General features: G+C 40.7%; 1 protein-coding gene and 1 long non-coding RNA gene across 2 annotated transcripts; one reads left to right on the top strand and one right to left on the bottom strand.

The window, feature by feature from the left end:
• Nucleotides 1-315: 315 nt before the first annotated feature.
• On the bottom strand, nt 316-5,671 carry LOC308481603. The gene is made up of 2 exons (XR_013988765.1): nt 4,348-5,671; nt 316-4,241 (listed from the first exon to the last, which is right to left on the bottom strand). It is a non-coding gene; the product is annotated as an uncharacterized lncRNA (long non-coding RNA).
• Nucleotides 5,672-5,832: 161 nt separating this feature from the next.
• ARL5A (ARF like GTPase 5A) lies at nt 5,833-22,006 on the top strand. The gene is made up of 6 exons (XM_081014141.1): nt 5,833-6,300; nt 13,036-13,096; nt 14,641-14,788; nt 15,352-15,435; nt 17,142-17,293; nt 18,415-22,006. Exons 1-6 carry the CDS (start codon nt 6,255-6,257, stop codon nt 18,461-18,463), a joined length of 540 nt encoding a protein of 179 aa, XP_080870267.1. The 5' UTR covers nt 5,833-6,254; the 3' UTR covers nt 18,464-22,006.
• Nucleotides 22,007-27,258: the final 5,252 nt, after the last annotated feature.

Raw genomic sequence — 27,258 nt, 5'->3', positions numbered from 1 at the left:
ATGTTTTAGTTCTATAACTAAACATTATGCCCAGTGCTAAGTAATCTCAGGATCTATCCCCAGAGAACTCGCAAGTATTCATCATATGTCTTATTAACATTTTTTTTTAAATAGCTCTATTATTTATTGTACTTATTTCGTATTAGCAGTAGAAAAATCAAACGAAGTCTCAAGACACTATATTGTACATTATAAAATTACAGAAAAATATATTTTGCCAAAAATATGGAGCTAGAAAAAAGCACATTTGAAATAGCACAAATTTACATTTACATCTGGATCTGCCATTTTAAGGGTTTTGGTGTGTTTTTTGGGGGGGGCGGGAGGGAGTTGGGTAAATCATTGGTTCCAGATTAAGAAATTGATCTGCATTTTCCAGCACATCGTTTTACTGCATTAGACTTCTTCACCAGTTCATTTCAGAGCCAAGCAATTTACTTATTTGCTATGAAAGTGTACCCAATAAACTCAGTGTGAATTAGCTTTTCAAAATCAACAGGCCTGGGTTTTTCTTAAATATATCGTTCTCTGACCTTACTTCTTTCCCCCATGTTCTAGAATTTCAATTTATAAGTGAGCTCCAATTTTGTGTTCACTTGAATTTCACGCTTTTTCTTTTGCAAAGAAAGACTGAAAAATATATCCCATAATACATCTATATCCCCAGGCCCGGCCTATTGAGTAAAATATCCCATTGAAATATCACACAACTTGTAATAACAGTTTTGCCTTTGAAATGTAACAATTGCTTAAAGACTCGAACTTGCACAAACTCACTCCCAAGTATAAACCATCTAAGGATTGAACTCATGCTCCCTTTGGGAGTCCATAATGAGTTGGGAGTGGAAGGTAGTCTGTAACTGCCTCCGCAAGGAATGTATCATCTAGAGTTAAATTTGTATGACCTCTGAAATTGTGCCTGAGCTCCTTCTCGTGTACACAAAGAATCCGGAAAGGGAATTTGTTGTTGCATAATAGTGTGATGTGAATAATCTAGTATCTCAGCCTGAGACCTTGAGGAAAGTACACTAATCTGTACAAAATATCTCAGCGCTGACCCAAACTTGTTTTCCATTGAGTTCTCTGGACATTATGGCTATCCCACATGTGGGAGACATTTTGGGTGCATTGTGGATATTGGAATTAAATGCCTTTGCAAAACCAAAATAACAGACATTTTCTATTTAGTTGTTTTCCTTTTTGCAGATTTGCCCCTTCTTCTTTTTACTCTATAGATACCGTATGTGTAGCATTCTACAGGCATGCTGGGTAAAATATACTATGCAAATGTGTACAGTGTCGCATGTTTTGCTATCTCTCTGCTTTTAGTGGCTTTCAAGGAAAACAAAAGTGTTGTTATTTTTGTGAGCCCAAAACATCTAACAGAAGAAAATGCAGACTGCATGCTTACAGTACCCTGATTTCTATGGATTTGTTTTATGGAATTTAGATGTATTAAACTGCATTAACAACATTTTTTCTACAATAAATCAAACAAAAACGTCTAGACTCTATGCCTACATGTCTTATCTCTGAGTGGTTAGACCTAACAAGCAGAAAACATTTTTAAAAGGTGGAGCTTGAGCATTTCCTTTATCATCATACATAATTACACGCTGCTCTAAAGCTGGGAACCTTTTCTTAAGTCGCGGGTTGCACTCCCTTGCAGACAACCTTACACATTCCAGAGGCAAAATGGGTGGAACAATGTATGTGGCCTTGACCTTTGTACAGTAGGCTATATTCCAGGCATGCAAAAGCTACTGATCTACACATACCACCATCCTCTATGCAGGCAAACAAGAACCATAATCACAGTTCAAAGTCGTATGTCAAGCAGGTAAAAGTGGTCAAGGAGGGTTGTGGAAAGGAATTTTTTTATGTAAAATAGAAAATGCAAAAATAAAATTTATTTCAGAAAAGGAGGGTTCTGATCTGGGGGAGCACTGTGCATTGTGCTTCAGAGTCCAGCTTGACTGACTTCACAGAGTGAGCGTACCAGTGCTACATCTTTTAAAACACCCTTTTAGTGCCATGCTGAATTCCATCCCACCATTCTCCAGCAATTTAATGAGAAAACAAATGGTATTCAAAATAGTATTCAAATGAGAGATGTCAGATAACTTATCTTGGGTGTGTTACAGGTCTTTGTTGCACTTACATTACTTTCGAAGAGGCCAGTACGTGGTGTGTGTTTCTAGAAAGTACCTGTTTTTTTGACAAGTGAGTACCAGGTGATCCTCATCTAAGTTGTGTGCATTCCAAAGCCACAGAAAAATCTGTGGACCAAGATTAAGGGGATATTAAACAGCATATTGACAGGAGTGCCTTCCCTTCACTACTTCCATCCTAAACTGAAATCTTGCTTCAATTCAAACCCATCCCCTCTCATTACTCTCAATGCTGGATAGCTGCTCTGCCCAGGCAGGTAGGGTGAACAGTCTGCATGGATTCTTGCAGTTTCTGCCTACTGTCCTAGAGACTGCCTGGAAGCTGCACCATTGTCCACCCGTTGCTTGCATAGTTCCAGCTCAAGGTCCTGGGAGAAAAGAGCATGAGCGCTTTGCAGACAGTGGTTCTGTAGCCACTACAGCGGTACCTTGGTTGTCGAACTTTATCCGTTCCGGGAGTGCGTTCGATTCCCAGAACTGTTCGAAAATCAAGGCGCGGCTTCCGATTGGCTGCAGGAGCCTCCTGCACTCAATCAGAAGCCGCAGAAGCCACATCAGTAGTTCAGCTTCCAAAAAACGTTTGCAAATTGGAACACTTCCAAGTTTGTGGCGTTCGGGAGCCGATTTGTTTGGGAGCCAAGCCGTTCGACAACCAAGGTACCACTGTATTGGATTTTGAGCACCAGCATGTCTGACTCCCCTTCTAACTCCAGGTTTGTGACCTTCCTGAAAATTCTCCTCCACTGTTTATGAAACTTAAGAGTCTAATCCTATTGAGGCTAAAGTAAGTCCCATTAAATGCAGTGGGACTTATGCCTAAGTACCTTTGTATAGGACTGCAGCCCAGGTGACAGCATAGTTGGGCTCTCTGTCAATTATACAGATCATTGGTCTATAGTGATATGATGCTTAGATCACTGTGGAGTGCTCTACATAGGGCTGCCTTTGAAGGGTACTTTAACTGGTCCAGAATACTGAAGCCAGGCTAATGGGGGCTGCATATAAGATGCACATGACTCTTTACTTGAAACGACTGTGCTGGCTTCTATTTTGTTGCCAGGCCAAATTCAATGTTTGAGCTTTAAAGTCCTTTAGGAAACTGCCTGCTTACTGTCTCCTGTGTGCCTCACTTCCCCCCATATATGCTTAGCTGGGACAAGAGCCCTGGAACTGCTTTTCAAAGGCGGTTCATCCTCCCCTTCATTATGTCTATTTCTTTTACATTGCAAAAATTGAAATGCAGTTTCTGTTTCTTTAGATTGTAAGCCTAAAGGCAGGGGCTGTCTTATCATTGTCACTTGTAAATTGCTCTGGGAGCCTATTTTTGGTTGAAGAGTGGGATAAAAATGCAATAAAAAAAATTCTAATGGCCTTCCGTAGGATGGTCACAACCTTCCTTTTTTTAGGAACACTTTTGATCCCTAAGTGGTTGCTTCCTTTTTGACATGATTCTAATTGCTACCATTAAATTGTTCTTGATAGCTGTTTGTACTTCTCCTCTCTCTCTCTCTCTGCTGTTTTGGCATTTATGGCTGTTTTAGTGTATTTTTGTAATGGAAAATTGTTTTGAATTGTGGGTAAGCTATGTGAAATTATTCAACTTCTTAAAATATGTGCTCTACTGTTGAGCTCCAGAACTTCACATCTACATCACATTTAAACTGGAAGAATAATGGATTACAGTTACAGTAAAAGACTTACTACCCGTGAGATGTGTTAGAATACAGGTTAACCGTAAATATTAACATTAATTTTAAGATTATCCTAGTGCTTTTGTACTCATGGGCCATGATGCAGGAAAGCAGGAGCACATTCATTTATTTTATCAAGCAAGTATATAGACTAAGATATGTACATTTTGACTTGTATGCTACTGAAAAAAAGAAAGAAAACGGAACAGTCAGCGAAGAAACATGGAATATATCTCCGGAGGCTATGTATGCCTGGTGGTACCAGTGTGGTGTAGTGCTGGAAGAGGACTTGGAAGACCAGGGTTCAAATCCCCACTCAGTCACAAAGCTCACTGGGTGCGACCTCGCCCTGGGTCCCTGTCTCTCAGTCTCAGTCTTGCTGTAAGGATAAAATTGGAAAAAAGGGAGAAGCATGAATGTCATCTTGAGCTCTCTGGAAGAAAGGTGAGATATAAATGTAATAAATAAATATGAAAGGTGCTAACCCAGCTATTGTGGACACTGCAGAGAAACAACAATTGTAGGTAGCTGTGTTGATCCATTAGAGAGGAAAAACCACCAAAAAGCCACACACAGTATGGTCTGTAGCATTGTTACGACCGACTTTTGTCAGTAAGCTTTCAAGTAGCCAGAACTGTTCAACAGACTGGATGTTAATACAAAACGGGTGGGGAAAAGGCTGGAGGTTTTTGTTTGCTTATTATTTATTTATTACATATCTATTCTGTTCCCTCCTCCCAGAGGAACCCAGAGCGGATAGTAGCAAAGTAGTAAAACAAACAATTTAAACAAAAACGCATTTAAAACATTTTATCACAATTAAGTGCATTCCACACATTGGGTGCTACATGTATCTTGATGTTAGAGCCATGGCTGTTGGTACAGTATTACTTATTATTAATCTATGGAATTTATTTATTGTCCTATTAAATTTACATGCCACCCTTCACCCGATGATCACAAAGTGGCTTACAGTATAAAAAACTAAAAAACCACTTAATAAAAAACGAAACAACTAAAAATCAAAATTAAAAAACCCACACAAAGTCACCCACCCCCTGGATGAGCAGCCGTCTTGAAAAGTAGCAAAACCTGATGCTACCGGCTTGATTCCCTGAGAAACTTTCATTGATTCCGACTCCCACCATTTCAGATTAGATTTTGTTAAGAGGTGCGGACATGACCGAAAGTAAAACGACGACGCATAAGAAATATAAACCACAAAGCATCACAGCCGGGAAGGACAAAAGGCCCAAAGGAGCAGAACAACAGAATAGCAGAGATTCCATATACAAATATGCAAAAATAATTCTCTACCCGCGAGAGCCACCGTTGTTGAGAATACAGGCTCTGTGCAGTATCTTAAGCATGTGCCTATCTATGCAGGGACAACTGAAGACACATGCTGTGACTCCATATTCCAAGAAACCCCAAACTCGATCGAGCTCTGCCGATTCTTTTAGCCCACGAGGTGCTAAAAGAGGGCAATTTGCCAAACCCTAAAGTAACGGAAGAAAAAGATCCCGAAACACCATACAATTCCTATTATTTATTTATTCGAGCCATTTTGACTGAAGTTTCGAAACATTGAAGGAGCCGAAGAGCCAGCGAACCACCCCTCCCTTCCGGAGGACGAAAAGAAGGCAACGCGCTGCTGCCTACGCCCGCCATCTCCCCAACTGCCTCCGAGCCAAAGAGCAGCAACGCAGCCCGGCGCCTCGCACGAGTGGAACCGCTTCTCAGCCAATAACAAAGCGGGGGCGGAGCAGGCAGTCTTTGAACTCCCACCGTTTGACGAAGCCCTTGGACGAAGCCCGCCCACTTGCGTCGACCCCGCCTTCACTCTCCAAACCCCGCCCACTCCATGCTACGCCCCGCCCCCTGGCGCCGTCGCATCATCCTGCCTGCGCGAAGCCGCTCGGCTGGGAAAGCGGCGCTTTGCGGTAGGAGCGGGAGCGCGCGCGCACGCACGAACGGGGGCGCGCTCTCAGCTTCCCTCGGACGGTGTCCGGCGGTGCCCAAACACCATCCGTTCCCCTCAGAGCGGCGAGGCCTAGGAAAAAAAAAAAAGCGAAGCTCGAAGGGGCGGAGGGGAGAGAAGTAGTTGCGGCGAGGCCGGCGGCAATGTCCGCGAGGAGCGGCGAGGGGCGCGCGGCGGCGGCGGCGGCGTTGCTGCGGGCGACCGTCTCCGAGGCGCGGGGCCTGCGCCGCCACCGCCGCCACTACTACTACCACCACCACCTTCCTGCTGCTGCTCCGCTTCTCCTCACTCTCCGCAGCTGGGCTGTGGCCAGGGACTGAGTGCGGGGGGAGGCCGAGGCCGGGCGGTGAAGAAGAAGTGAGGCGGTTCGGAGCTGCCCCCGGGGGCAGCCGAAGCTCCCGCCGCCTGAGCATGGGAATCCTCTTCGCTCGGATATGGAGGCTGTTCAACCACCAAGGTGAGAGAGAAAGGCAGACTCGGACTCCGGCTTCTCCCGAGTCCGTGCGGAGCTGCTGCTGCTGCTGCTGCTGCTGCTGCTCGTCGCGTAGCCGAGGGAGGCCGACGGCGGGCGGACGGGTTTCGGGGTGTGAGGCGCCGCTTCTGCCTTCCTGGTGGCGCCCGAGGTCAAGAGAGCGAGGAGTTTGGGGGGGGCAAAGAGGGAGCCCCGAAGGCACCTGAGGCAGCCGCTTCGGAGGCGCCCCTCCCCCCACGCAGGGCTGAGCATCTGTTATGGTCACCTTGCCTTAGGTGGGATCAAAGTGCGGGCACAACTCACCCAACAGCTGAATAAAATCGTTCCCGGGGGGGGGGGGCAAGGTGAAAAACGCTTCTGCTTTCTTTCTCCTGGTTCGGGTTGTAAAAAAGAAAGCGGGTGGGGGAAGGAAGCGCGCAGAACTATTTTCCTGTGTGTATGGGGAGCCGCTCTCGCTTAAGTGAATGTAGGGAAAAGGGCAATGCTGGGTCTCGCCTCAAAGGGCAGCTGTGGAAGAGGGAAAAAAGATACTGAGAATGCAAGTGAAGTGTTTTGAACAGTCGAAACGTGCTGTAAAAAATACTAGAATTAGCCGTTGAGTGGCGATGGGTTCAGAGAAATGCAGCAAGGGGAGCGCGTCCGACTGGTATGTGCGGTGAAAGGAAGGTGGGATGTGTTGTAGGAGGGTAATGATTGTTTTTTAAACAGCTGGTGGCATTGACCCTAATGGTGGGAAATTGGGGAGATTAGATTGGGCTTCTAGTGAGAAGCTGGCTTACAGCTGATTGTGTTCTTGTGGTGTGTTTGATGGAGGGAGAATTAAGTATTGCTCAGAACTGAGAAGTCTGCAGTTAATTTTCTGTTATTGATTGTGCAGTGTTGTACCTACTTATATCTTTCAATGCTTGCCAAATGCAGAACTCTTTTGAGAACCTCGTTATTGGGTTGTTGTTTTTATTTTTGATTAGGTATTTTGTGATTTTATATTTTGATTTTATAATAATAATAATTTATTATTTATACCCTGCCCATCTGGCTGAGTTTCCCCAGCCACTCTTGTGAACTGCCCTGAGACCTCTGGGTATAGGGCGGTATATAAATAAAATAAACAATCATAATAATGATAAATACTTGATGAGCTTGTGGAGATTCTCTGGCTGGAAGGAGAGCCTGCAGGGCAAGAGAGGTCCCAAGAAGTAATACTTTTCAGTGGCAAGAGTGATGGAAGGTAGGCTGCATGCACACTGTATATTTAACACACATTTCAACACAAAAAATCCTGGGCACTGTAGTTTACCTTTCACACAGCTACAGTTCCTAGCACCTTCAACAAGTTACGGTTCTCAGAAATCTTTGGGATAAATGTTCTTTAAATATATGATGTGGATGCAGCCTTAGGCTTATGTTTTCATCCTTTGTGTTCTGAGAAAGGGGTATGCCACACTGTCTCTTTATAGGCTTAGAGCTCTGCTTTCTGAGCAGGTGCCACCTGAAACCATCTTTGAGAGCTGAAGAGTTGGTTGTCTTGTTTCCCCTTCATCAATAATGGAAAATCTGTAAGGGAACTGAGATGATAATAGGCTGTGTGGAGGAGTTAGACAGCTAAGAGTTCCATTTTACCTGCATACCAGTGCAAAGTCAGCACCACATCTTATACCAAAGCTATAAGCCATACAATGTAAGGGTTTTGTTTAAGCTGTTGTGACTTAGACACTTATGGAGCAATTCCCTGTCAGTAGGTATACCTGAGCTGTACCTGTGTACAGTGACAACAAACTTATTTTAAAGTACTAATTAACTATGTCTCTTACCACTGGACAAGGTTATACTTGTTGGTAAGCTCTTTGCTGTTATATGTCTGGTTTGAGTCTCTCTCTCAGAACAGTTGTTTTTCCTTTGAAAGACCACTGAATACTACAGCAGTCATAGGGTGGTATATAACATGGTATTCACCTGTCATTGAAATCAATGCACTGTAGAGGAAAGACACACACTGTTAAACCTCTGCTAGAAACTGAGATATGAAAGCTAGGAGCTAAATGGCACCTTAAACCTAGGTTATGGGTGCAACAACGGAATGTCTAGGAATGCTTTTTAAATAACAGTAATACAAAGCTGAAAATGAATGAACTGCAGCTAAAATCTTATGTTCATTTTTCACATGGTCTAGTCCTCATTTGCAAAAAAAGCCCCAAAGCCGTGCTTCCCCAGCCCACTCCCCTAATATTCTTGAGAAGGTTTCTTCTTTAGTCATTAGAGAGTGACTGGAAGTGGGGAGGCAGGAAAGGGTCCTCCTTTCCTTCCACTGTGCAGTTTTAATCTGAAATCTTAGGCGCAGTACTGTGCCGAGAGCTCAGATACTGCTTGCACTAATGAAATTTCCTGTTGCAAAATGCGCCCAGAGCAATAGGATTTTTGAACACTGTGTTGAACACATTACTATAATCCAACCTGGACATAGGATTCTTTATTAATCATTCAGCTCTGAACATTTTCTTGCTAAGTCTGAAACAAGTTCAGACTATATATATTTTCAAACATAGGAAGTTAGAATTTGCAGATAAAGAGCTGAATGATTAATAAAGACTCCTGTGTCGCTATATGAGCCATTGCTTCCTTGCCTTGGGAGAAAGCTGGTCATTTGAGACAAGTGTAGCTACCGTTTCTTGTGGTTGTTAGCACATTTCCTGTAGGTCATACAGTAACTAGTATGATTGCTTTTGAGTGTAACAAAATAGCTAGCTGGTGTGTACTAATTGAACTACAGTTAGTGTTCTGTTTACAAAATGCAATATTAAATAGACAGAATTCAACTATGAACTTGGTAAATTAGTGTTAAGATACAGCATAAGTAATTTTCCATTCAACTTTGTTTCTTTTCCCAAATTGAGAAGATTAAAGGTGCACGTGAGCTTAGATGTAAAGTATGCAGTGCTTTGACAATGTGAACATGAAGCATGAGTGCCCCTAAAACTTAAGCATAGTATGCCAACCAGGCCAATGTAACTTTAAGTATCAAAGACATGGTAAAAAGATTGTCAAGATACCTGGGGTTTTTCAGGCTTGCTTGCACTTCTCTATTGATGCATGTATGGACATTCTTACAAAACCTTTGCCCCACTGACCTTATCAGTTCACTATCTTTGTATGCTGGGGAGATGGAGGTTTCTTGATTGAATCCCCCCTGGAATCTGCTGGTGAAGGTCAGGAAATAACATTTAATAATAATGGAGGAGGGGTGGGGAGTGGAGGGCCCCTTTGTGCAGCAGAATGCAAACAACCATTTGATGTTTTCAGGTATTTCCATAGTTCTTACAAGTACTGTTTGTGAAACTTCAAGGAGCTGTTCCCAACCCTCACCTAGTGCTGTATCTTCATATACACAAGATTGGTGATTTCTGGTGTGTGGAAATCAATTTCTATGCATGAGGATTGTTTCTTGCTGCACTGGGGCGCTCACTGAAACAACTTTCTATGTTATGTAGCTCTGTCTAGTCTTAACTGATCTGTCAGAAAGCAGAAGAACTTACTGTGGCCTGATTGGAAAACTCCAAAATTGCTTACTTTACAAAAAGCTGGTGTAATTTCAGTGTTGCTTCAAATACAAGGGCCTCTGGGGACTTGGGCTTACCATCAAAGACTTTTATTTATACTTTCATTTAAACAGTTCTTCAGTTAAATTTGAATATATTTGCACATTATCAAATCCCCAATAAAGATAGTTTTTTGAGGACACCGTTACCACTACTTGAAAGGAAGGAATATTGAATCTGTTCTCTCTCCCTCCCAATATAGTAATTTTTTGACTTTCAAATAGTGGACTCTTCCATGGCAGGGAACGTTCTCTAAAAGACAGAATGCCTGCTACTGATTTTCCCCCACAGCTTGTAGGGGTGTGTGTGTGTGTGTGTGTGTGTGTGTGTGTTCTCTCAGTTAATGTGGCATGAAGCTGAAATACCACAGGCTTGACCAGTTCATGTGAATTGAGCATATGCCCTAAAACAGGCTTCCTCAAACCTGGCCCTCCAGATGTTTTGAGACTACAGTTCCTGTCAGATGGCAAAGGTGGTTGCTCACGAGTAACCAGGCAGGACTCCGACCTGTCTTTTACAGGTTTTATTTAGATGCAAAACTATTCACAGTTCAGAACCCCAAAGTTCATGTCTGCCTCAATCACTAGCAGAATCCGGGATTGCTTGTTTCCTGGACCTTCCCCAACATAAAAGCCTCGTTACGCCCAGCCTTTTACTTCCTTCTTTGTGCTTTAGACTTCTGCGCAGGGTTGGCGACGGAAGGGGCATGCTTCCCTCCTGGCTGGCTTGGCCAGGAGCGGTGCTGAGGCTCCCACCAGCGTCCTCTGGTCCTTCCACCTCTTCCCCACTGGAGGTGGGGCTTTCCTCATCACCAGAAGAGGAACTGCTTCGCAAGATTTTCAGAGGCTCCCTGTAACACAACTGCCCCTCTGTTTCTCGCCCCTGTTCTGATGGCGGTTCCCTGACAGTTCCCATCATCCCTGACCACTGGTCCTGCTAGCTAGGGATCATGGGAGTTGTAGGCCAAAAACATCTAGAGGGCCGAGTTTGAGGAAGCCTGCCCTAAAACATCTTTTCAGATGCCCAAGTATTTTGTGGTAGATACATGAGCCTCCTTGGCAGATGTTAATGTGGAAAGGGCTCTCTGAAGGTAAAAACCGAGAAAAGTAATATCTCAAAAACCAAGACAGCTATAAAAAGTAAGCAAACATTCCTTTAGGCTTAGCCCAATCCATAATTAAATCAGTTGCGGAAAATTTTAATCTAATTCTTTCGTTGATTTAGCTACTGATTAAATCATGCAACCTTACTAGAAACCTTAGATTGCCAAAAGAAATAAATAACTCACTCAAGTTGCTAATCAATTAGTGTAGGCACTTAAGACCCCCCTCCTTCTTTGTCATGCTGCAGATCTTTTGTTCCAAGTGCTTCTTCATCATTCATCCTGCCAGCAATACAATATAATTCTCAAACCAGTATAGATACTAATGTTTTGGTGGGATTCAGGAGAGTTGCCTATGATTTTTTTAACAATATTGTGCTGTTGTGCAGTAGAGTTTAATATTCCCTATTGCTAGAAACGTTCTGCAAAACCCCACACTATTGATTTAAAAATACTTAGCTTGTCCTTCTATAACATTTTCTCCTATTTTCCCCACTTAAGTGCATCAGTGTGGTTTATTTTATGTTGAAGTAAACACTGGCCTGGTTTGCATGTATTTAAACCACTATCCCATAAAATTTCCACCAATTTCCACTAAAGCCCTCATGTCCTATCTGGTGGCTTGCCTCTGCTGCATGTTAAAGAAAAATGCTTGGCATTACCCTTTTGAAAGCAGGAAGAAGAAACTTTGAAAACCTGCCTGGTGCAGAACAAGTCCTTTAGCAAGTATGGGAAGCTTATTATTTGTTTTTGTATGATAAATAAAGTAGCCCTTCTGAAAAGGAACTTGGCACACAATGATTATGTTATTGTTTATTTACTGAAGCCCTGCCTTTCCAGCTTTAAGATCTACAAGGTGCCTGAACAACAAAACAATTACAAACATTGTGGTGGTATACATAGAGATATGTGGCATGAAGATTCCCATAACTTGTATAGGTTGCTTAATACTGCATGAGAGACCAGGGGTGCCAACTCGAATAAAATGTTGTTGGGGTCCAGGTAAGCCCCGCCCTGCATAATCAGTCATATGACGCAGTGCACACACACCATTTGAATGGGAATGCTAGTCAACTTTGTGGGGGACCAGCCCCCTCAAATATTTTATTGTGGGGGCTGAAGCCCCTACAGCCCTTAGGAGATGGCTCCTATGTGAGAGACTTAATATAGTATGAAAGACTGGTACCAGTATACAGTAAGGCCCTGCTTGGGAGGGAGAAGGGGAGGAAGTAGTCATGTTATTGCTTGTATGGCACTGTATTACCAGGTACAGGTGAGTGAGTGAGCTGGTTGTATATTTACATTTAATGTTGCCAGGGTGGTTTTTTAATGCCAGATGTATGCTTAATGACAAGTAGTTGGTTGGGGATTAGCTGTGTTACGGTTATGGTTGGTAAGAATGGTTGAGAGCATGTGAGAGAGTGCTCAGGGAGATGTTACTGTGGGAGATGTTGGGGGGGGGGCTAAATCACTTACCTTGTTTAGCTGCTAATGATGCTTTAATATGTGGAATTGTATTGCATTTTTGTATTGGTATTTGTCCTTGTGTTTTTTATGTTTAAGATAATGGACCAGAGTCAGCTAACAGGTCCCGCTAGCGGAAGCCTGCACAAGGATTTCTGCTAGAGCAGAAGGGCTTAACCCTATCTCCTCCTCCTACGCTCATCCCAATTGGTTCTGGACAGGTGGGAGAACCCCCAGAACTCGGGGGGGGGGGAGAGAAGTGGGGAAATCACTCCACCAGGCAAGCGGAAATGCTTGCACAAATGGGAGAGATCTCCTAAGCGCTATGTTGAATTCCTCCCAATATTTTGCTTTCTTGTTTGCATGCTGCCTTTAAATGAAGGTGTTTTTTGAGTTTTATTCACAGTGTTTTATTTTGATCTTTTATAATGTTATACTTAATGTTTAAAGATACACTGTAAATAACTTGGATTTCCTTTGGAAATGTGATGCAATATAGAAATTATCTAAATAAATAACTAGCTCCTCATTTGCTCTCTTTTTTCCCTCCCTCCCCTCCAGAACACAAAGTGATCATTGTTGGCCTTGATAATGCAGGAAAAACAACCATTCTTTATCAGTTGTAAGTATGAAGTTGTATGAACAGGTGACTAAAACTGCTTTTCCAGATCAGGATGCTGAACTAGACAAACTTTGCTTGTTACCTGCCAGTAGTCTGCCAGATTCCATAGGACTCGCAATCCAAATGCAATGCACTCTCAGGAAATTGTTAGACATTGTAACAAATTGTAAGAAATCAGTTATTTCCATTGATTCCTGTGGAGGAATTTCTAATGCCTTCCTGATCCCAAATGACAAAAAACCTGAGGAAACCCTCTGAAACTACACCTTTGAAACTTTATATGTAATATTGAGGTAGGGGGGAGACTTGAGATTACCATTATAATGGTATTATGTAGGCATCATTCAGAGCCAGATTTTGTGATTTGGAGAATGCTGCGTGGTACAGCTCTCACTGGCCCATATCACTTCCGCTTATAGGTGTGGCATTGCCTACCTGAATGCTCCTACATTTAGAAGAGAATTGCATTGTTAGAAAGAATTGCAATTGTTAGAAAGACAGTGCATATTTTAAATGATGTAAATCTTTCCTTCTGCCTACCCAGGAATCTCAGTTTGGACTTAGGCATGAAACAGGTCTAGGCAACAGTCAGGTTTTGTTTTTTAAAAATGGGTATCGACTATTGCTGCTTTGTGCCAGAGCACTAGCTGTACACTGATAACCTTCAGCACCTAGCAGAGACTAATTCAGTCTGCAACTTCCATCTTGTAACTGAGTCCGAATGCAGCTTCCATGCCACAGCACCCAGCCTACTTCTTGTACTTCTGTACATCCTCCCCCACTTGGCCCATACCCTGTTTTTGTTCTAACATCTCACACCATGAAGCATTTTAGGGAACTTGAAAGCTTGCTAATTATTTTGTGAAATTTAGTAGATTCCAATATAAATATTGACAAACTGTGGATTTTGGAGTTCTAAATTGTATGGTGTTTCATGCTACCTTGAATGTCTCCAAAAAGCAGCTATACTGAGGTTCTGGAGATATGCTAACCTCTTAAATTTAGTTGCTGAATCAAGTGAAAACTCTTAAATTAGTTAACTGTCTTATTGAAATTACATTTCTAAAAGGTTTTCTCCTAAAAGTAATAACAGTTTTGTTTGGAATTGTGAACAACATTGTCTTCTGCCAAGTTAAGTGTGATAGCCATATTTTCTTCTGACCTTGTAACGTGGTAACTGTTTACTGATACACTGAGTCTGTAGGTTACACAGTCCAAATATGCTTAATGCAAATATGATCCACATTTTCTTGAAGCTGCACCCACATGAGCAGTTTGACATGTGACTCAGTGCACCCTGGACATAGCTGCAACATACCAGAGTTGTGTTTGCAGTTTACACTGGCAGTTTGATAAAAAATTCTGCTTGGGGGTATTGTGTTGTCTATACCTAGGCTATGCTATGTCACATTTTGATCTCAAAGCAACTACAAGCATAACTGCAGCTGAATGCAGCTCAGACTGCAGAACAGAAAGAAATCTAGACCAAGGAGACCGAGGCAGAACATACGTCATTCTTACATTTTCTTCTCCTTCCTTTGCAGTTCTATGAATGAAGTAGTGCATACCTCCCCAACCATTGGAAGCAATGTAGAGGAGATAGTGGTTAATAATACACGTTTTCTTATGTGGGATATTGGAGGCCAAGAATCACTTCGATCTTCATGGAACACATACTATACAAACACTGAAGTAAGAATTTGTATAATATAATGCAATATTCAGCCAAAATTAATGCTTTGTCATCTAGAGTTCAATGAGGAGAGTAAAGGGTTTGCATTGGCAGTATCATGCCCTTAGTTACTAAGGGATCATTCATTCATATATATATATATATATATATATATATATATATATATATATGTATATGTATATGTATATATATGTATGTATGTATAGTGGGGGCTATAGAGATTATTCAGACCAAAAAGAGAAAGCATTGACTATTTTGTAGTAATATTAATAGCTTTAAGTATGCATAATGAGGACTGTGCATAATGAGGGTACCTCAACAATTTTTATAACAAAGCTTTTTGGGGGCAGGGGTAACCTTAATCTTTCTGTACATTGGGGTGGGCTTAGGATGTATATGAACAGTCTTTATTTAGTAATCACTTTTAGTTTGCAGTTACTTATTTTAATGTTAAATTTGTTTGAATTATATTACATCAGTTTTTTATGACACGAGTCATTTTGAGACATTTTTGTGAAATGACTACTAAATTAAATAACGATAACTCTTGTTTTTCTTTTAGTTCGTGATAGTTGTTGTGGATAGCACAGACAGAGAGAGAATTTCTGTAACTAAAGAAGAACTCTATAAAATGTTAGCACACGAGGTGAGTATTTGCTGGGAATTTTTTATCTAGCTTAAAAAAATGCTGCAATAAGTCCCTGCCTTAATGCTAAAGTTCTGTTTCTGACTTCCATTTAGGTAATTATTTCAAGAGGGTTTGTTTTCTTATAGCTGAGGAGCTTTTAGATTTGATACAAATCTCTGGGGCTGTCACCTCTTCTTCAGACTTTTAAGAGGCCCCCAAAAGATTTTCACATGTGACTATTTATAGTTGCCATACTGCCTTTTGTGTGAAACTGACATCATTGTTAAAAATCCTGTGTAGTTTGAGAACAGCTGCTATTGGCCTCAAAACTCTTTCAAAAATAAAACAAAACCTTAGTAGTTGTCAAGTAGTCAGAATGGCACCACTATAGCCTGCCTGCATTCTCCCTTTACATACTGAAAGGCTGTGTTTCCAGCACACTTAAATTTATTTAGATCTTTTACATTTGAGAGTTGGAGTAGGGAACCTCAGGCCTAGGGGCTGAATGTAGCCCTCTAACGTCAGAAATAGGTGTATGGGATATTAGTTGCATTGACATGAATGATAAAACAAGTGGCACAGTATATTACTATAAAACCTTTATTTAGGTTTTCTTCACTCCAGCTTTTACTCCATTCTGTGTGTTTTGTAAAGTTGCGCTTGTGACTTTTAACACTAAAAAAGAGGGATCAATGGACACTGTTGGTGATATATAAAAAAATCCACTTGAACTTAATTTCTGTGTATTTACTAAAAATAAAGTAGGTTCATAGGACTGAGAAAACAAACTTACATAGGGGAAATCAGTACAGTGGTACCTCTGTATAAGTCCGCCCCGTCCAGCATCTATTTCGGCGGACGTCCACGGCAAACCCAGAAGTACCGGAACTGGTTACTTCCGGGTTTGCTGGTCGTGCATGCGCAGAAGCGCAAACCGCTCCGCGTGCGTGTGCAGAGCGACGCTTTGTCGAGTGTCTGGAGCTCTGGAATGGATCCTGGACTCAAAACAAGGTACCACTGTACACCTGTTTTTGCTCATTCTAGCAGCTTCCTCATTGTTTCTCTTTCAAACCTTCAAAACCTGGTGCCTGTGATGGCAATGATAGGCCAGCTTCCTAATCATGCCCCAGCATTTAAGGCTATAGTGCTTGCAAACAAGGACTCTTGGTTGCTGCCATGTTTCTTCACATCTAGCACCTCCTGGGAACATAGGCAGGGAGTGGAGAAACATGGTGGCAGTCAGATCTCTTGCTCTGTTGACCTTGGTTTTAGTTTTTAATGTACTGGAGGTGAACAGAAAGCCTGTCACAGATGGTGTCATCAAAATGTGGGATTTGGGGTGGTGTGGTGGTGGTAAATAAGCCAGTGTTCTGGTAAGTATGCCCTGAAACTATACAGACCAGTTTGGGATCTACCCTACCCCAGCCAAATACTGTACTGCAGTTTCAGGGAACCTCAAAGCTTTCCCCAAAACAGTGAACCTAGTTCCTTCTAGGCACAATGGAAGCTTATTCTTTTCTAAGATAGAGTTATCAGTTCCCCCTTTCTTAGAATTGCTGGAAGGTCACCTTTATTTGGGTTGGCCTCTACACCATTAGGTTGCATGGGACCACCGTAGTGTGGCTTTACATTTTAAAAAAGCAGGTGTTATTTATCATGCTGGCTTATCATGTTGACTAATGGGGAAACAAATTGGAGACATTTTCTTTTTTTTTCCTCTCTAGGACTTGAAAAAAGCAGGTTTGCTCATCTTTGCTAACAAACAGGATGTTAAAGACTGCATGACAGTAGCTGAAATTTCTCAGTTTCTGAAGCTAACCTCAATTAAAGATCACCAGTGGCACATCCAGGCATGCTGTGCTCTTACTGGCGAAGGGTAAGAAGTCTTTGGTTCATCGATACTTTTCTGAACAGATCTGGTACATGCAACTAATCAAGAGCAATACTTAGTAAACCAGTTAGGTAAATTTATTCCCACTGTCTCCATATGATAACATTTCACCAGTTAATACTTTCCTTTTACAGAACTAAAAAGTAAGGAATCTACCCAAATATATTTTATTCATATATTATTATCATATATCATATATTCACCTTTCCATGGTTTTTCTATTTGTATAGGTAGGAAGTAAAATCTTGAAGAATTCGTCCTTAAAGCATAATGAGCTGTTGAGGGGAGAGGTAAATGATGGGAAATATGAAGCAAAGGGGAGTTAGCCTTTATGGCTCCCTTGTTTTTAGCAGTTGTGTAGATGGAAGAATTCTGGGCTCACCAAAATTCTATCTTTTATGTAACTGTTAAGGATACAGTGGAAAACAGGTAAATGATAGCTTTTGGTGGAATATAAAAAAAGAGCTTTTGTAATTCGTTAAAAGCACAGAAATGGCACATACAATAGTAGGGAAAACAGGTGTTTCAGTTAGATGAAGTATCTCTTCTTTGCACTTGTGTGTACCAATGGATAAACAAATGGAACCGGCATCAATTAACAACACTCCATATATTTTAATTGTAGTAATAATTTAGCCTTCCAAAGGATAATGCAAAAGGATAATGCCCTTGAAGCATTTCACTAGCCCAACTGTCCACAAACCCATGTACAAGCAGCAACCATTTTGTGCATATCCAAATTATGCATGACGGTCTTTTGGACCCAGAAGAGGACAGAATGGGGGCAGGGCAAAATGGTCACCACCTATATTGATAATCTTTTTATGTCCATGGACAATATTTTTAAAAGTTCCAGTTTTTTAAAAAAGTCTTTGCCAGTTACTAGTTGATAAATCATTGCAACAATCTTTCATGGTACAAGAAGCTTATTGTTATTCCCATATTGCAGTTAATGTTTTGGTGCTGGCTGACAGTGGTTTTTGAAGCTACCTTTTAAGGCGATATTTGAATGGCCAGAGGTTGAAGTTTCTCATACATAGATTATGTATGTATATATAAACAAGGAAGTAACCACTTTTTTCTGAATTTAAATGTTTCATTTGCAGATTGTGCCAAGGACTGGAATGGATGATGTCAAGACTTAAGATCAGATGATTTTTATTCTGCACAGACATTGTACCAAAAAAAGTGCTGGACGTTTGGTCATCTTGACAGCTGTGAATTAATGGCTTATGTGTATTTATAAAATCAAAACTTCATTTGCTACTTTATTTGCTACTTAACACACTAAAGCCACCTCCGACGGAAAGAAAATATTTTGAAGTTCAAACTTGGCTTTCCAGATGCTTCCTCTGGGTGGAGTTCAAATACTACAGCTGACCTTATCTTTAAAGTGAAATCACTTGAAACTGTTTAATAAATAATGTGTGGATTGAGAAAGAAAAGGAGGAATTTTAACTTTTACATTTTATTATTCCAGTCTAATTCATCCAGTTGAAAATGTTGACTTTATTATTCCAGCAAATCAGAAAAGAAAATCAGTGGCACAGGTATTGACTTCCAGTATTGAAACTTACTCGGCTGTGTTTCAGAAAGTGCAATTTCCCCCCCTGTATGTGTACTGTACACTTTGTATACTTATACCTCATGTTAAGGTTGATTGAAATCGGTACAGGAACAGCAAATAGCACTGACTCTTGTCAGCATTCTTGATGCTGAGATCCACAACAGTATGTGGATGTCGGGCTTTTTAGTCCAGTTAGACTCCATAAGAGCAGGCTGTTCGGAATTGAAAGTACTCTAATCTGTTTTTTAATTGGACTGTGAAAAATAGTACTAAAAGGGTTACTGCTGACACATCATTTGTATTTTGTCATATTCTGTATGCTATTCTCATGCCACTGGGGATGGTAAAATTCTTTAAGATTGTTTTATATACATTTTGCACCTAAAAATAACCATAAAAAGAAACATGACGTGGTCTATTATTGATAAGGTTTTATACGGCTTAATATTGGCATCTAGCTGTACTAAACAATAAAATAAAATTGAAAAAGGTTGAGGGAAGTTTAAAAGTTGACATTTTTATGATGTTGGCTGAGAAAATAGCTTGGAATATGCAGTATAGTTTAAAAACATACTTATGCCTGTGGATTTTTAATTGGGCCACCCCCATTTGAAGCACCTCTCAGGTGAAGTATATTTGTTATAACTGATAGTGGGACACCGAGTTTGATCCAGACTGAGTTGCATTTAAGTCTCATTGATTTCAGTGGGAGCAAAGTCATGACTATAAATTGTTTAGTTACTACATCTGGGCCAAGTCAATTATTACTTTATAGGAGGCAGAGGTTAAAATCCAGATAGCTATGTTGGTAGCAAACCGCTATCCTGTATAGCAAACTGCTTTTGAAATTCTCTAGGAATATCTGAAGTATTTTGCTATATTGATTGGAGTGGGATGGCCCTTAAAGAAACAGAAGTCTAAGCACAGTGCATTCTACTTATGAAGCACTTCTCTGACTTACGGAAAGAATCCTGTAATCCATACGAACTACAATTGACAGCTTTACCTGACTCTGTTGCAAAACTCCCAGGGTATTGAGCAGTGTGAATAAATTGTTATTTTCCTTCTTAATCCATGTGCAGTCAACATTGTAAAGGTTGATGGTGGTGGGGACAGTGATTTGAAGAGGTGCCATATAATGTAGAAAAAAGAATACTGCTTCTGTTTAAAAGGATGGTAATTCTTCTGAAAGATTTGAAGTATGATTTCAGTGTTCTGAACACTGTGCCTATTCTTTTTATCAGGCTTTTGTGTTATTTAGAAGCAAATATATAGCTAGCACCTGATAAACTGGAAAACCTTTTTCTTCCTCTTTTTAAAAATGCCGTTAAGTACAATTTGCTCATAAATGACAAAATTGGGTCAAATTTTCTCGAAATTACTACTCTTAGCTCTTGGAATCTGGCGGATGAATAAACTAGGTTTGTATGCTGTGGGTTGGCTGGTTTCTACTATATCCCCAAATGCTTTTTACAATTAAATTCTTACAAAACACACACACGCAGTATCAGTGCCATTAAGCGGGTGGTGCATCAGTGTTTTACAAGAGGAGCAATTGCATTCTATTGTTGTTGTTTAGTCGTGTCCGACTCTTTGTTACCCCATGGACCAGAGCACGCAAAAAGATACTTAGTTGAATTAAGGACCATGTGATAGCCCATTGGAATCTTTTACTTTTCTTTGAACATTTTTAACCCCCACCCCCAATGCCCTGTCACTTGTCAAAAGCAGTTAACAATGAGATGAAAGACGCAGCTGCTTGAAGGAAAAAAGTCTGAAGCCCCTTGGGGCTAGTTACATGGTTCTCAGAATCCTAGCCAAGACATTTTATTTTATCTGCAAATGCATGATTGGAACATATTTAAAATTCTTTGTTTTAGCAAAACTGTCCTTTGCAAGACTTAACTAAAATGCATTAACATTGGGAATATATCCATGTTACCAAATTAAATTTACATATTAAGTACCCCATACTTCTATGATCACAATAACTGTATGAGAGTAATGTGTTTCCTGAACAATATAAGCTTTCCCTCCTGTTAATATAGCTTCTGTCGTGTGTGTTTTTTTTAAGTTTGAGAATTGAGTCCTTTACTAGCAGAGCAAACACATTAAATGAAAAGGAAGGTTGCAGGGCGATATAAACTTTTAGGAAAGTCTTAGTGCGTACCAGAGTCTCCAGGGAAGCAAAACACTTAGAAACACATTGGCAGTGCCTATCTTAGATTGGTTGGCTGACCCTCAGCGTTAACAACGTACAGGAAAAGCTTTTCGCACAACTTGTAAGTATTTCATGGATTGGCATTAGCAGCAGTGGGTAGATACCTTGCCTCCTGCCAGTCAGACACCCTGGGAGGGCTTAGGAAAGAGCTTAACATAGAGCCCTCACTTAGTCACTCTTATTTTGGGATAAGGATATGAAGTTACCCATCAATTCTTTGTGGTTATATGTGAAGCAGAAGCCCATTTTCATGTTTGTGTATATTTTTGTCCAAAATAAGCTTTGTAGAGGAAAACAACAACGCCTATGTATGTGCATGAATTTAAAACTGAAATTACTGCTATTGCTCGGGAACTTAGCTGGAGAGCTCTGGATGGCATTCTGTCTTTATAAGTCAAGTTACCCATAACACTAACACCAATGGATTAAGGGCTGCTTAGCACACACAACATTTTCTACTAGTGTGCAAGAAAAAGTGTACACCATTTTGTGAGTGTGTCTGTGATTGCCAAGATCAAGTGTAAAAGTTATATGGTCCTACCTGCTGTTCTATTTTGCAGAGTGAAAAGATAGCATGCCCTGTGATTTTTGCAGGGCATGTGATTGAGGTGGACCATAGGTATTTCCTTAATGGACAGCTTGAGTACTCTTTGTCTGATGCTACCTTGGAATGTACCCAGGTTTATGTCAACCAGTAGAGTCATAGGGGCATACAACTGGATTGAAGAATATATCCAAGGTAAGCGGAAAAAGCAGTTTCTAGATTTTGGCTGGTGGTAGAACTGGTTTTTGGCATTTAGTTTAATACTTTTTCTTTTTTTTACTAGCCCTGCCAGCATGCTTCCTTCTGTGCCTATGTATTGCCTACTCAGTGTGTACATTTGTAAATAAACAGATTATTACAAAGGCATTGTAAGACTGCTGCTCTCTTATCCTGTAAAACTAGTCAGCACAATTTGTGACACTAATCAAATGTAGTTCACCGGTCCATATTGTGACCTTCAGGGGACTCAAGGGTTGTTTGTTTGTTTGTTTTTATTGCTGCCCGCAGGTGGCGACTCCAAAAAAATTGTCAAGCACTCAAGGGGCAGTAATATGTGGCTTGTTTTAGTAGGTCATGTTAGTTTCCTTAGGTGAAGGAAATATGAAGCAATATACATAAGAATATGTAGACAAAATGTTAGATGCTTTGGGGGTGTAACACCTCCTTTCTGACTGTGGTTCAATCTATTTTTAGATGATGAATCTTGAAATTACTAAATGCTGCTTCAAAGGTAGTTTGCAATGCTTGTAATAGGGAGGAAAAGATTTTGCGCCCTAACAAATGGATTTTCACCTGTCTTAAAATAGGTGATTTTAAAAACAATAGCATCATTAAGCTGCATTAATCAGATGGACTGAATTTTGAGAGTGGAAAAACAGCTCAGTGGTCAAGCAAATACTTTGCAAGTATAAGGTTTTATATTTATTCCATATCACCTGAATCTTAATTGGTAGTAGTAGACAAGACCTCCGAAATCCAGTTCAGGATGGGCCAGCATTTGCCTAGATGGATGAGTTAAATTATCTGAATCTGAGTTTCTTGCTTATTCCCTATTTTGTTTACTCTGCTTAGTTGAAAGTTGAAAGAATATAATCCTTGGCGAGCAATGACTAAACTGTTTCCTTTTTTAAAAGTACCTTACCATTGGTCTGTGCAGCATTCTTTCATAGGTGGTGTTGATTAGATTTGCATCTGCTGATCTTTACACAAAGTATTAGGAGCTCAAGATGCATATTTGAGATAAGACTGGTACCAGGGTCAAGAAAAGTCCATAATGTTTAGCTTTTCATGTTAAGGTTTACTCATGGCATGGCCTACAGTAATAAACCACAGAAAAAGTTCTGATTGACACACACCTACTCATGTGTATTTTGTACGTTTTCAGAACCCACATGTTCTCAGCATTTATGCCCTCTAATTGGCTTATTCTCATTATCTCTTGAACCTCTTGTTTGTCCATATTGAATCAATATCTTTGTTCACCAATACCACTCTGAATTGGCTTCATGCCCTGAATATAACGCTGTCTGCAAAGTATAACAAGACTTGTGTTTCATTGGCAGTTTTATTAAACTGATCTTTCCAAAGAAAAGGTCTTTGTCAATTCTCAGTTTTTATAGTACCAAAAGCTGGTGAAGAGGAGCTTGCAGGAGAAACCAAAAGTTGATGTCTAAATTGATAGTGACTTGAATTTAGCCTGTTTCCAAGCTATCAGTTTTAGCTCATTTGGGAGAAATTGGTTCACATTGTGGGGCAGCGCATTCTTGCCAGCTCTACTAAGTCATTGGACTCTTCTGGCAATTGGAATGAAACTCCCTAGTAAATGTGGGATGAGCTCACGAGATAAAACGAATCTGCTGTGTAATGGGGACTGTAGCAGCTGCCTTGTTGTTGTTGACGCTGCTAAACAATTTTGAGTATTGGAAACCTTTTGTGACAACTACAGCAGCTGTTTCAGCTCGCACGGTGAGTGACACTTTTGCTATAAATAAGAATCATTTGATTGTATAATAGGCAGAGCAAGAGGGAAAGCGGAGCTAAAGTCACATTTTATTGGGTATATTGTTTCACAATCTTCAGATTATTCAAAGATTACTCAAAACAAGCAAAATATTGTTGCATCCTGGGAAAACTTAATCTGTGGACAGATATGGCTCCGGGCCTTTATGCACAAGAGAAACAGACAGCTTTACAAGTTGGTTGTTTCTTATTTAACCTCTGGGGACGTGTAATATTGCTTGCTCATTGGTAAATGTGGAGTCAATGCTTCATGTAGAAAATTAGATGAACCTCATTTTGGCTGTTGTGAGATATTTTCCCCCAGAGATAACTCAATTTAGCTAATGCATAAAAGTTAGAGAGAGTTGCAGAGCCCCTCAGATTGGCAGACGACAGTTGGGAGTGGATGAAAACAGCCTTAGTTCTGAGGTTTCTGTGGTGGTCTCAAGTACAACATTGGTACTGTTGCTTTTTGAATGCTTCCTTCCAATATTAGGGAAATAGCTATGGAAAGCTTAATGAGGCTGCATTATAACTGCTATTCCATATTCTTCTATCAAATTACGAGACCTTCCACCAAAAAGAGGCTCAAGGCATATGACTGCAAGCAAGAAAGGGGCTCACCTTGCTTGAAGCATAGTTTGGATTGTTTCTTCCCATATAATGAATTCAATTGCTGTACAGCCTCTTTTGTTCAATCTTGGTGCTTGACTTAAGAAGAAATTATTACAAAGAGATGGACACGCAAAATATTTTCAGATGTGCACACCATGCACTGCAAGAGAAGGAAAGCATGCCCATACAGCCTTCAAGGAATTACCAAAAATAAAACAGAAAAACGATCCTGCCAAAAAAAGGATTGATAAAGCAATGGAGTGGTATGGAAAAGAAATAGATTTGCTGCTCGCTTGCCACTTTAAAGAAGACTTAATTGGAGACTACATATTTCCCATGAATCAAGGGAAGATACTAATAACATCACAAAGTGCAGTAAGGTAAAGTGTTGCTTGCCGCTCAATGCATCACACTATCCATTGGGGACCTGTGACACTTTTGCAACTGCACAGTGCATAGCAATCACACAAGCAATGAATATGCAGTCACAGCTGCAGTTAAGGGACATGGCTGTCTCAAGGGGGGACCCCTCCAGACTGGCGGTCCAGGGTCTAATATTACCCGGCTGTGCCACGGTGTATAAGAACTACACTTGGGAAATGAGTTTGTTTTTAGCAGAAGATGTGATAAACTCCCTCATTCTTTTGCAATACTAGAACTTGGAGTTATGCAGAGAAGTTGACTTGTTTTTGTTAACTCATGAATTTACAATAATAAATAAAACAGTGCAGGATTAAACCCTGTGGAGGTCCCCAGGCAGTCAGAATCTGCCCCCCCCCATTATCTCAAAGCTTATATTCAGCTTGATTGTAATTTTCTTTCAAGATCAAATCAATATTATTTTGATCTGTTGTGGGACCCATAGGCCAGTGTCTACTCTGCCTATTTGGTAATTTGGCACTGTAAATAAAAATGACTTAAGAATGGTACACAAAATTATGATTCGTCTCTTGGATCATGTATTGCAAATCCTTGGGTGGTAAAATGCCATGGCCTGGCTCTCTTCTCTACCCACCCCAGCTCCTGGACTTCCAAAGTGGGCATATTTTTTGTCATGTCTCATTTTGGTTGATTGCAAATTACCACTAATTACAATTATAATTGTAATATCCTGGGAGCAAAACTGTAAGAACCGAATAGTTAGCTAGGCAAAATAAGTTTGTTAAAAAACCAGCATAACACAACAGAACAACTTAATATGAAAATATTATATACCGTATTTTTTGCTCTATAAGACTCACCTTTTCTCTCCTAAAAAGTAAGGGGAAATGTGTGTGCGTCTTATGGAGCGAATGCAGGCTGCGCAGCTATCACAGAAGCCAGAACAGCAAGAGGGATTGCTGCTTTCACTGCGCAGTGATCCCTCTTGCTGTTCTGGCTCCTGAGATTCAGAATATTTTTTTTCTTGTTTTCCTCCTCCAAAAACTAGGTGCGTCTTGTGGTCTGGTGCGCCTTATAGAGCGAAAAATACGGTATTTGTCCAGGTCTCCATATTCTCTGTGTGCACAGTGTAGTTCTTTTTTCAGTATAGCCCCCTTACACACATTTTTTTCTGTAAGCCAAAATGCTGCATAATCCATATGTCTCACATTTTCCTTAGGCAATTGAATTAAGTGAGGCATAATATGAGCATCAGCTGAAGCTCTGGTCTCTATGGGCTATATTCTATAACCCTTGCTCAGCCATAATTCCTGTTCCTCATCTAATATTGATGCACCCAGGAGCAAACAGCTGAATAAGGCTGTGTGGTTTATTGCTAAAGAAGCCAACAGGGTAACATGATGGATCAAAGTTTTACTCTGATCCACTCTGTTGTAAATATTGTGCTTGCTTTGTACCTTTCTCAGAGCGTCTTGGCTGTAAATGCTACTGGCAGATGAGGAGGGGGGTTTCCTTCTAAGTGGAAATAGTTGGGGGAGCAGACATACCTTTTCATTTCCACTCGCCTTGGTGCCAGTCGAAAGTTTGTTGTCCTTCAGCAACTCCCTTGACGCCCCTTCCAGATGACTCTGGAAATTTTAACAACCCTTGCGTGATATCAAGCCCACGTCATGACTGCTTTTGATTTCCCTTTTCTCAGTCAGAAATGCCTCCCAGTTGTCATACTCAGAAAACATGATACTGTTATGGTGTAGCATTTTAAGCTTTGGTGGCAGGCCTGTAGGCTTCCTGCTTTGCTTAATGTGCACCAGGGAGTGTTTTCATTTTCTTTGCAATTATTGCACGGGCAATGGGGTAGACCACTGATCACTGCCTAGCCTTTAAAAAAAAAATGAATTGACAAGACCAGGTGTAGAATTTCCCTGGTCTTCGGAAAAGACAGTATCAGCACTATGCTGGTGAATAAGCCAGCCTTGTATCAGGCTGTCTGCCATCTTATGCATAGCAGTGCTAGAATTCATGCTTGCTTAGTGCTGTGGAATGCAGAAAGTGACCCCCGTGAACACATAGCAGGCACTTGCATTTAATTAAAAAGCAAGCTTACTTTGAAACCCATGAATTTCCTTGGGAGAACTGTGGTGAGCCTTTTTGATCACCTTTTGAAGCGCTCAGCATTCTGACGTGCTTAGCAATTTATCGATGCATTTAACACTGCTGAATATTTAGAGAGCTGATATTTGGGGGAGGGAGAATAAAATGATGTTACGCGGGAATAAATTTTCTGTTTTGTTTCCTTGGCAGGATGGCTGTACCATGCTAACGAATGGTTCATTCACTTATTTTTGCAATCGAAATCTTGTTGTATTGTAGTGAACTTGGAAGTTATAAAGTAAAAATTCATGTAAGGAATTCCTGTTTCAGGGGCAGTCAGACGTGTTTGTGGTTGATATATGGATAAATGACCCCAATCCCATTCTTGTGATAAGCAGCAATAAAATGCTAGTTTCACCCACTTCATGCTGTGCTGATTAGCACTGCAATATCTGCACCAGCTTCTGTGCGTTTTTCTTGTTGGTAGATGACTGTATCCCGAAAATATTATTATTTGTTAGGTCAAATGCAAC

This window comes from Podarcis pityusensis (genome assembly GCF_964106645.2).
Source record: "Podarcis pityusensis genome assembly, chromosome: 1".
Lineage (NCBI taxonomy): Eukaryota > Metazoa > Chordata > Lepidosauria > Squamata > Lacertidae > Podarcis > Podarcis pityusensis.
Note: the sequence above shows the minus strand (reverse complement) of the source record. Positions and strands in the feature narration are given on the sequence as shown.